Source organism: Balaenoptera ricei, chromosome X, assembly GCF_028023285.1.
Source record: "Balaenoptera ricei isolate mBalRic1 chromosome X, mBalRic1.hap2, whole genome shotgun sequence".
Lineage (NCBI taxonomy): Eukaryota > Metazoa > Chordata > Mammalia > Artiodactyla > Balaenopteridae > Balaenoptera > Balaenoptera ricei.
The window spans coordinates 14,761,042-14,772,692 of NC_082660.1; the positions used below are offsets into that span (position 1 = coordinate 14,761,042).

Genomic DNA, 11,651 nt, shown 5'->3' on the forward strand with positions numbered 1-11,651 from the left:
CTTCCTTAAAAACAGTCAACGTTGTAACTCGTAGAGGTTTTGAAATGATGTGTACTTGTTTTGTGTTCAGTAAGCCAGGTGGTATTACTTTTTAAATCTCCATTCTTGACTGTGAAGGCTTGACCTTATGGATTTAGCCATATACATTCAGATTTTATGGCTGAAATATAATATTTTGCTATTTTTTAAAAGTATTATTAAGGCGGAAATTAAGTAAAAATTAACAAGATTCAATGAAAGATTCTTTTAGAGAAATATACATTTATCTGGAGAGAGATATACTTTTATGGCATTAATTATTTTAAAAGGTAAACTTTAAGCACACTCAATTAAATATTGACTATTCATAATATGATACCCTTGGTGACATTTTTTCTATTTTTTCTGTTCAATGTGTTTAAGATATCTCTTCCTATGGTTTTTAAAATTATTATTATCATAGCATTTCTTGTAATTAAGATTTTTACTTCATATAATGAATTCTATGATTTTTATTTCATTATGTTTATACTGAGAAATAAAAGTGTATAGTGGCCAAGAAAATAAGATGTATTTTGGTTAAAAAAAAAATAGTAGACACTTATTGGGGCAAAGTAATTTGATCGTGAAGAGAGAGAGAATTCACGAAACATCTAAGAGCTTATCTTCTCTTAGTATACATACATACATACATATAGTGTGTGTGTATTTGTGTATATATACAAAGAGAGAGAGACAGAGAGTCAGAGAGGGAAAGGGACAGAGAGAGACCGCCCAAAGCATTTTAACTTGCTCCTAATTTTAGATGCTGATTTTTTTTTCTGTAAGAAAAAGCTCCAACATGCCGGCACCCAGAATTGTGGGCATCTCTCAGAATGTCTGTTCATCTGCTGATGTATGAAGTATCTCACTGTGCTTTCCATGTGCCCTAGATTCTGATGAATCGCCCGTGGCCAGGGAAAGGAATGTGATTGTGCACACAAATCCAGATCCTTCCAACGCTGTCAATAGGAGGTCTGGAACCAGGGACTCGGAGTGCCAAACTGAGGATATTCTGATCGCTGCTCCATCCAGAAGGAGAATCAGAGCTCAGAGGGGTCAAAGCATTGCAGCTTCCCTTTCTCATTCTGCTGGCAACATTTCTGCATTGGCAGACAAAGGCGACACCATGTTTACTCCTGCAGTGAGCAGCCGCACGAGATCTCGGAGCCTTCCCAGGGAGGGCAATAGAGGTGGGGATGCTGAGCCCAAAGTTGGTGCTAAACCCTCAGCATATGAAGAGGGGGAGCCTTTCGTGGGAGACCAAGAAAGAACCCTTAACGATGGCAGCGAGGCCCCCAGCAGCCCGAGTGCGCAGGAGCACCAGCCTACTTTGAGCCCGGCCTGTTCTCAACATCTTCACAGCCCCCAGCACAAGTTAAGTGAGAGAGGGAGGTCACGTCTGTCCCGGATGGCTGCCGACTCTGGCAGCTGTGACATCTCCTCCAACTCGGACACCTTTGGGAGCCCCATCCACTGCATCTCCACGGCTGGCGTCCTCCTCAGCAGCCACATGGACCAGAAAGATGACCACCAGTCGTCCAGTGGCAACTGGAGTGGGAGCAGCTCCACATGCCCCTCACAGACCTCAGAGACGATCCCTCCTGCAGCTTCTCCTCCCCTCACTGGCTCTTCACACTGTGACTCGGAGCTGTCACTAAACACAGCCCCTCATGCTAATGAGGACGCCAGTGTCTTCGTGACAGAGCAGTACAACGACCACCTGGATAAAGTGAGGGGCCACCGAGCAAACTCCTTTACCTCCACTGTGGCAGATCTGTTGGATGACCCCAACAATAGCAACACGAGTGACAGCGAGTGGAATTACCTACACCACCATCACGATGCCTCCTGCCGCCAGGATTTTAGTCCTGAGCGTCCCAAGGCAGACAGCCTGGGCTGCCCAAGCTTCACAAGCATGGCCACTTATGACAGCTTTCTGGAAAAGTCTCCATCGGACAAAGCAGACACTAGCTCTCACTTTTCGGTGGACACAGAGGGATACTACACCTCCATGCATTTTGACTGTGGTCTCAAAGGTAGTAAGAGTTATGTCTGTCACTATGCAGCCCTGGGCCCAGAGAATGGCCAGGGTGTCGGGGTTCCTCCTACTCTTCCAGACTGTGCCTGGCAGGACTACTTAGACCACAGGAGACAGGGGAGACCAAGCATCTCTTTCAGGAAACCAAAGGCAAAGCCGACTCCACCTAAACGTAGCTCATCATTGAGGAAGTCTGATGGAAATGCAGACATTTCTGAGAAGAAAGAACAAAAGATAAGCAGTGGCCAGCTCCTGCCTCACAGTTCCAGGGAAATGAAGCTGCCTCTTGATTTCTCCAACACGCCTTCTCGAATGGAAAATGCCAATCTGCCCACCAAGCAGGAACCTTCTTGGATGAACCAGAGTGAACATGGCATTAAGGAACCTCAGTTAGACACTCCAGATGTTCCACCATTCAAAGATGAAGGTGCTGAATCAACTCACTATGCAGACCTCTGGCTTCTAAATGACTTGAAAACAAATGATCCTTACAGATCTTTATCTAATTCAAGCACTGCTACGGGTACCACAGTTATCGAATGCATCAAATCTCCAGAGAGCTCTGAATCCCAAACATCCCAGTCAGAATCTAGAGCCACCACCCCCTCCCTTCCTTCTGTTGACAATGAGTTTAAACTGGCTTCACCAGAAAAGCTGGCTGGCTTGGCATCTCCATCAAGCGGCTACTCAAGCCAGTCTGAAACGCCAACGTCCTCTTTCCCTACAGCTTTCTTTTCTGGCCCATTGTCTCCTGGAGGTAGCAAAAGAAAACCAAAAGTCCCAGAAAGGAAATCCTCACTACAGCAACCCTCTTTAAAAGATGGAGTTCTATCACTGGGTAAAGACCTTGAACTTCCAATTATACCTCCTACCCATCTTGACCTAAGTGCTCTTCATAATGTCTTAAATAAACCATTCCACCACCATCACCCATTGCATGTTTTCAGTCATAATAAGCAAAACGCAGTAGGAGAAACACTGAGGTCAAATCCTCCACCGTCTCTTGCAATTACACCAACAGTCCTGAAATCTGTTAACCTTAGGTCCATCAGTAGGTCTGAAGAAGTTAAGCAAAAAGAAGGCAACAATACAAATCTCCCCTACTTAGAGGAAAGCACTCTCACCATGGCTGCCCTGTCTCCAGGTAAGATTAGGCCACATATGACTAAGAAATCACTATCACGTCAGTACTCCACTGAAGACACCATATTGTCCTTTTTAGACCCCTCTGCAGTTGAGATGGAACCAGATAAACTACAATTAGAAAAAAACCATTCTTTTGATGTGAAGAATCATTGTGATCCAGAAACAGTAACCTCAGCTGGTACCAATCTTCTAGATTCAAGTGTCACAAAAGACCAAATACATATGGAGAGTGAGCCTATTCCAGAAAACACACCAAGTAAAAGTTGTGACTTTTCCCCAGAAGGATTTCAGAGGGTCTCTGCTGCTCGCCCAAATGATTTGGATGGTAAAATACTACAATGTGGAGCTGGTCCAGATGGAGCCCTAGCGCAGGTCCAGAAGGCATCTTCTGCAGACCAGGAGGAAGCTGCACACCCTGAGTCTGTGGACGTGCTCACATCTCAGTCAAACTCACCAACTAGAGTCACAGACATAAACAATCAACTTAAGCATCAACTTGGGATGAGCCGCCACCATGACAAAGTGCCTGGGAATATCAGCTATGAAGCAGAGATATCAACCGTAAATCCATGCCCTGAAAAATGTTCTGAGCAGGAAAATATTGCTTCAGGTATTTCAGCCAAAAGTGCCTCTGATAACAGCGGAGCAGAGGAGACCCAAGGAAGTGTGGATGAGGTTTCACTGAAAGGTCAGTTGTTGACACCTTTGTCACAATGGGAAGGTGTCTCGTGGCACTTCCTGAAGTTTTTCTTTCTTACCTTCCCCATAATACAGTACAGCCCTGGGTATTGGCTTCCCTCCTTCTTTTCGCTTATTAAAACAATTAAGATAAAAGCTTTTATCATGGAGGGACTAAGTGTGACAGATAGCGCCTTCATTTTAAAAATGGCGGTCAGGTAACTGTTGCTTAGTTGTTCCCTGAGTCAGTGAAGCCCAGCAGCGTGCTGGGTGACTTCTTCCTAAAGATGCTTTTGTTCTTAATTTAAGAATCGTCACCGAGTGATGACTCTGTGATTTCACCACTAAGTGAAGACTCTCAGGCTGAAGCAGAAAGTGTGTTTGTGTCTCCAAATAAACCTCGAACAACGGAGGATTTATTTGCAGTCATTCACAGGTGAGGCAACAATACCAAAGGTTCTGCTTCTTACGTGCTTCTCATCAAACGCAAATATGGAAGAGCCTTGGGTACTTGTAATACATTCAGCAAAAAACATAAGCAAGCAAAGAAAAATTATTTTTCCAAATCAAATTGATAGACTTATATTCAAGTTGGGAAATATGTGGCCTTATATACAGTTAGGTAGACCTCAATTGAGAGACTTTCCTAAGAACTGCTGAGGGTAGCTGATTTTTTTCCCTAGGAAAGACATTCTGAAACAAGTTTTTAATTTGAAAACAATTTGTGGTCAAGTAACTCAAGGGCGAAAGCTCAAACTCTAGTGTAATCTCTGACATTTAAATAATTCCTTAACCTAAAAACACATGCTCAAAGCTATAATCCTACACTAGCAGAGATAAATATAAGGTGACTCACTAAACACAGCCCCAAGTTTGAGACAAAACAGTATATAAACCTGCCCATTTCATAGCTCACAACAACTAATCACTGCTCCCTTTCTTCCCTCTCTTCCTAAAACTTACATTTCTTTAATAACACTGGCCTTCTCTAACTTTAATGCTCCATATCCCATGAATAGGGGATGTCCTCTAGGCTGCTTTTCCAGGATAGTGTTGCATCCATGCTGACCATTCATATTCTCTCATCTGCCCCCTGGACCCCTGTGATCAAGGCCCCTATTTGCAAGAATACTCCTTACAAACTGTGACCGAAGAACGAAACAGGAACTAGCCCTTGGAAACTGAACCCGTATCAGACTCAGCTATCCAGTCATAACGTGGCTACTCCTTTCGCAGCTGCCACTGCCTACTTCACTAGGCCTTGGTGACCTAGATGCGACTCCCAAGGGACAAAGCTTGGGGACTGTCTTGTCTACCTCATGAAGTTATACTCTTTGAAGCAAGCTCTTCACAAGCAGCTTACCACTGTTTTTCCCAGGATCCTACTTTTTAGGGGAACTTGTGTTTTCTGTTGATGTGGTTCTCTCATAAAGAAGGAGCACTGCCCTTCGACAACTGTTTTTTTAAAGGAGCCAATCACAAACACGTTCTGTGTAGACCTTAGCAGGCTCACCTCTCCACTCGGAGAGTGAAGAATCATTATTTTTCTTTGTCCCTGATTATATTCTCCTCACCCCCTTTTATCCCCAACCTTAGGACAAGTTATTAAATGCTGTGAAGTTAAAGAACCAAATGCTAGTGTCGTGAAGAGTGGACAGAATGTAAGGAGTCGAGTCAGAAAGACCTGGAATTGAATCCCAATGCTGCCACTTCCTGTCCAGTCTTGAGTCAGTTACAACCTGTGTACCTATTTCCCTTGCTGTAAATGGGGATACCTAGAGCTCACATGTTCAGTTTTGATGATAAGATATCATGTTTGTGTCTAGAATATGGTAGATGCTAAAAGCAGACATTAGTTTGAAATCCCTACCCTATTAGAGTGCCAGACACTGGCATACACAAGATAGCAACCACAAAGCTTTCAGTGAACCAAAATCAGGCTGGTGTCCAATTGCAAAGCTGACATTTTCTCTAACCTACAGGTTTTTAGATGGGTGAGAAAGCATGCTGCCAGTACGTAGCAATGAACTGAGTCATGCTGACTCAGTGACTAAGTTCACGAAATTTATGCCTGTTTATTTATCAAAAGAAATAATATAATAATGATGGATGGGTGCCTAGGTTTGGTAGACTTACAGAGTTTGGTAATCTTAGATTTACATTTATGCAGAATTTGTTTGCTTATTTATTTATGTGCAGCACAGTGACAATAAAAATTTTCTTTTCTTGAGAGTTTATAGTGCACAGAGCTTTAAGAGCTCCAGAGGTGGTCTAGGTTTCCAGCTCCTCCAGAAAGTTGGCTTACTGATTAATACACTGTAGACAGATATTCCTGGGCAGCTATGGCAAATGGTATCTGCAGCCAAAATGGACTGACTTATTCAAGACGTCATGTAAGAAATTTCTTTATATGGAGGAATTTTAAGAGTAGACAGAATAGTATACCGCACCACTGCCTGCCCCCACCCCCAGCCAAACACACACACACAGACATATCCATCACCCAAGCCTATTAACCATCAGCCTATGGCCAGTCCTGTCCCATCCACACCTTCCACTTTGCTCTCCTGGTATTCACTGGAAGCCAATCCCAGGCATCAGAGGATTTCATCTGTATTGCAGAGACAGGTTGAATAAAAGTGACAGTGCTTCACCACCTACACTCTAACCAAGAGTCAGAGAGCAGTATTTTCTTGTACTCTTGTGAAACTTCCCAGTTAAGTCCTCCCCTAGAACCTCTAGCCTCCACATTAGTCATTATGTGAAATGGTCATTTCCAAAACCTGATTCATGTCCACTGGTTACTGGAGAATTTCCCTCAGGCTGTGAGCGCCACGAGGGCAAGCAATGTATCTTAATCCTCACCCCTACAGCCCTAATGCTTAGTATCCCATCAGACAGGGTACACAACCGCTCTTTAAGGAGATGCCTGAGTGTGACGTAACACTTTTAGTTTCATTAAAGTGTATGTGGACTGAGATTGTTCCTTTTCTTAAAAGGTCCAAGAGGAAAGTACTTGGAAGAAAAGATTCTGGGGACATGTCTGTTCGAAGTAAATCTAGAGCTTCCCTGGGCAGCAGTAGCAGCAACAGTGCTGGTTCTGTCACCTCAACCAACAGCAATGTGACCACCCCAAACAGCCAGAGGTCTCCTGGCCTCATCTACCGAAATGCCAAAAAGTCCAACACATCGAATGAAGAGTTTAAGCTATTACTCCTCAAGAAAGGCAGTCGCTCGGATTCCAGTTACCGTATGTCTGCTACTGAGATCCTGAAGAGTCCCATCCTGCCCAAACCTCCTGGGGAACTCACAGCCGAGTCCCCCCAAAGCACCCATGAGGCCCATCAGGGGGCACCGGGAACTGAAGCGCTGTCCCCCCTCTCTCCATGCTCCCCACGGGTTAATGCAGAAGGGTTCTCCTCAAAGAACCTTGCCACCCCGGCATCGGCAAGGGTTGGACGTTCCCGGGCTCCCCCTGCGGCCAGCAGCAGCCGCTACAGTGTCCGTTGCAGGCTGTATAATGCGCCCATGCAGGCCATCTCCGAAGGCGAGACAGAAAATTCTGATGGGAGCCCACATGATGACCGATCCTCCCAGAGCTCAACATAGGTGGCCCATGCCAGGCTGGCTGTCAAAGGCCAAAACCTTAGTCATATGAGGATGGAGGAACAGAATGGAAGACTGGGGAGAAGTCAGCACATGGTGGGGTACCATCACGCTTACCAACGAGTTCCTAAATATTTGCTGGGGAAACGGAAGGTGGTTTGGTCTTTCTTGATTATTTTCCATATTTTTAAGTAGCTGCACTGTCTTTCATATTTTTCTTTAGGGTAGTTTGATTTACCCAATCTCATTCCTTTTGATAATAGAGAATTTGAAAATGTCTGCTTTTCATGAAACCTAGAAAAAGTTTTCCCAGAGCTGCCTATTCAGAAAACAAAGCCCTCACTGTCATAATTCTTAAGAAGATGAAATACTCTGGAGGTTTGGTATATTTTTACATTAAAATGAACTAAAGCAAAATTTAGAAGAACTACACACATGTAAATACCATATTTTTGATAAAAATGTGTAAATAGATTTATGGATGACGAGTGGACATGTGGCCAATTATCTACCACACACCAACTGCTTATAGAACACAACAAATAAAGTGTAATAACTGTATTCTGTGAATACCATTTTCGTATCAAATACCATATTTAAATGTCCACCAATATGATTTCTGAGTGATAAACCTCAAAATATGAATTTTAAACTGGTGAAATAAAGGAAATCTCGAGGTCATGTAGTGAAATGTGATTAATTTAAAATAATGAATTCAGACTTAACCATTTTTGTGACAAACTGCAGCACCAAACAAACTACTGGTAACACGTGGCTGTGATGTGCCATGTGGCAATTTGGACAGAATGAAAAGCATGCTTTTGATTTTTAAAAAAAAAATCAGTGAGAGAAATCATCATTCTCAACATAAAGCCCTGAACAACAGCACTTGACAGTGTCCTTTAAACTTCAGTTTTTCAGTGGAGTGCTTTAAGGAGAATGAGTAGGGAAAAGAGTAGTTAATTTTAGGTTATGGTTTATATTACACTACTGGGGACATAAACAGTCCTAATCTGAGGACTATAATCTTTAAACTCCTTAAACAGTTTAGCAATTAGCTCCAGGTCCTTTAACGAACGAAAATAAAACATAAGCATGCCACAGAGCTGTGGATTTATCAGTAAGTACCTGCAATGAGTTTTCAGTGAAGCTTTCTCTCTGTGCTGATGAGATTCATGCTACCTAAAAATTAACAGAAATGACACTGTGAACAACGTAGTTGGGAAATAGGTATGTGTATATGCATTATTTATATTCACTGTTAAACTGGGAACGGGGAGCAGCTCTGGTTCACAATGCTACATATAACTGAGTTTTTGTCTGATTTTACTCTATCTGCTTGATGGCAAAAGGGGAGGGTGGTGGGTGGGAAAGGAAATGTCAGGGCAAGTGCTCTGATAAAATGAAGGCAGGGAAACAAGCTGAATTACTTGAAATTACTTGAATTTTCTTGTCTTAAAACTGAAAAAAAAAATGTAGTTACAAGTTGAAATCTGCAAATGGGTTTTACACCTGTGATTTTGAAATGAACTGATACTAATGTTTGAAATGACATGTCGGAAATATAAGCAGCTATGTACTTGGAATGTTTTGAATGGGAGAAGGTAGAATGTAGAGAACTAAGAAGGAATACGGCCTATAAAAGAATAGAATGTGATTAGAGTGATAGAACATACCAGAGTTACCAAGAAATTGATAAGCAGCTGGCTTTAAGCTTATGCAAGTGGTATTTGGGAAAGTAGGATGTGTGAAAGGGGGTTTGTGGTTTTGGTTTAATTCATGCAATATGAAGGAGAAAGCCTGGCCTAAGAAGATGCTATCTTTCAATAGAAACACTTTTTAAGATGTTACAGAGTGAGAATTACAGAATCTGATTGCTGTTGGGTTTTTGTTTGTTTCTTTGGAAAGAAAAAAAAAATGTCTGGTTTATTCTCCTATTTGTTTTCACTATCAAATTGTGTTTCTTAATTTCTTGTCATCCTTGTATGTAAAATGGGTGCTGGGGGTGGCGGGGTAGAGGAGGGAGAATGTATGTGTGTGTGTGTGTGTGTGTGTGTGTGTGTGCACGCGTGTGCTTGTGCAGGGATAGATAAGCTACCTGGTAAAGCATATATTTGAACATTCACGAAGTGTTATACTTTTTACTAAAAGAAAAATGTTTGGGGGTTTGAAAAAAATGGACCATCATTTCTCATTGGAACCCATTAGTTAAGAAAACCAGCATGGTTTGACACCACATGGGAACATGAATAACTTTTTCTCATACTTTGAAAAGTACACTTGGCAAACTTTTAAAAGTAAGGTTTCTAGACAAATGCAATAAAAAAAAGTCATTTCCAGTCACAATAGGTGATCTTTTGTAATTTTCATAAAAGCAGCTCGTTTGCAGTATGGCTTTTGTGTAGTTAGGGGTTTTTTAAGCATAAAGAAAGGTATGTAGGCTTTAAAAGTGATTCTAAATCTTGAACAGAAAACACACAAATTGGCTTTAACAAATATGTCACCTTATTATTGACATTAATTTAAGTAATGGTACTATATATATTTTAAAATACGTACTGACTTGAATTGTGAGGCAATAAGATACCGTCTATATGTAATAATCACAGAACTAACCCTTAGAATATAGTTTTACTTATTTTGTTTACTCTAAAAATCTATAGCAGAGTTTCTCTATTTTATATTTCACAGATTTTAAAAAAAAAACCCAGATAGAGATGGATTTAAAATTCACCGTGCAAAAGAGTATTGAGTAACAAACTGAGTTTAAAAAAAAAAAAAAGCAAGAAATTCCTTAGTAATTTTCCATGGCTTTACAACATAGCACGTAAGACCAAGATTTAGAGGGCTGTCTTCAACATCACTGCCGCCTTAAAGCAGGGTACACACATTAGGTATTATGAGGAACATCAACCCAAACTTTTCTTCTGTTGTTTGCACTGATGCTAATTTTTTCTTCTTTTGTGTTTATACAACATGTCTATGTTGTGTGGGGGAAATTTTTTTTTTCCTGAGTTTTTGATTTTTTTTGGCTAAGTAGAGGACATAGACTGGTTGCAGCAAACAAAACACAGTTTGCTCTTTGCCAGAGTTCAGCGAGTACATGTGCTGCAGTGGTGGCAGACTGAGAGAACTAGATCATGACAAAGATTTACAACTATGAGGAAGGTTACAGTGTAGCTCTTTTGGTACTAGAACCAGTTCATGCTGGCCGAAAGACAATGGTTTATGGACTTGCCTCCATTTTGTATTTTTGTAATATTTGTAAATATGAACTTTTTAAATCGTTGCAAAAACGGTTTCTTTTGTAAGATGTTTTCAACGTTTACATTCAATTCAAGCCTTTGTATATTTTAGAGCTGTGCAACACTTTAAGTCTTGTATTTATTTTTAGTAAAAACGGTGACAGTTTCATTGTGAACCCCTCTCAAAAAAAAATGTACCAGAAAAGTTTGATTACCTAGAAAGTGTGTATAGAAACTGCAAATAAACGTGACTGCAATTAAACAACTGGCTGCTCTCTTCATTGCTATGTAATTGCACTCCTGGGGTTTCACAAACGGCAAGTGTTTTATAGGAGACTGGACGTATGGGAGGGGAACTGCTATGGCAAAAGTATGAGCAAAAAAAAATAATGATAATAATGAATACTGTCTCTGTAACCGGCTCCAATCTTGCTTTGTGTTTGAGAGAAAAAAGAATACATTTCCAATGTCCAGTATACTTTCCTGTACCTCTCCAGGCCAGGAAAATATTTATGGCTTTACTTTAAAGTTACCTGCTTTGCTTCTGATAATTACTCAGACTGTGTGCCTCCTTCCTGAGATGCGCAACCTCGATGTGCCACTAAGTAATGTCATGTACACTTTATTACGCAAATTTATGTGCCAGATACTGTTCTAAGTGCTTTGCCTACTCTAACTCATGAAGCACCCCCCCCCCCACGTTGTGCCCATTTTACGGATGGGGAAACTGAAGCACAGAGCCATTTACCTGAGTTGCCCAAAGCCATAGAGCGCTTAACTGTTGGGGCTGGGGTACAAACCCAGCAAATCTGGCTCCAAGGTCTGTGTTACCTCACCCTGTGGAGAGATAACAACTTTTTAAAATAACTTTTCCCGGTATGTACCAAACCACAATTCCTAAAGCCCCGCTCCCTCCC

At 41.6% G+C, this 11,651-nt stretch overlaps 1 protein-coding gene and 1 long non-coding RNA gene across 6 annotated transcripts in view; one reads left to right on the forward strand and one right to left on the reverse strand.

Moving 5' to 3' along the window:
- NHS (NHS actin remodeling regulator) overlaps window positions 1–8,835 on the forward strand; it is a 342,854-nt gene extending 334,019 nt beyond the window's left edge. For all 4 annotated transcript variants that reach the window (XM_059911577.1, XM_059911580.1, XM_059911579.1 and 1 more), the window contains 3 exons: window positions 912–3,893; window positions 4,193–4,319; window positions 6,883–8,835. In XM_059911577.1, the coding sequence (XP_059767560.1) occupies window positions 912–3,893; window positions 4,193–4,319; window positions 6,883–7,492 (3,719 nt within the window). In that variant the 3' untranslated portion in view covers window positions 7,493–8,835. The remainder of the gene's footprint in view (window positions 1–911; window positions 3,894–4,192; window positions 4,320–6,882) is intronic.
- LOC132357810 (uncharacterized) overlaps window positions 1–11,651 on the reverse strand; it is a 96,266-nt gene that overhangs the window by 84,228 nt on the left and 387 nt on the right. For both annotated transcript variants that reach the window (XR_009500334.1, XR_009500333.1), the window contains exons 2-3: window positions 11,483–11,571; window positions 8,618–8,671 (exon numbers count right to left, since the gene is read on the reverse strand). This is a non-coding gene — a long non-coding RNA (uncharacterized LOC132357810). The remainder of the gene's footprint in view (window positions 1–8,617; window positions 8,672–11,482; window positions 11,572–11,651) is intronic.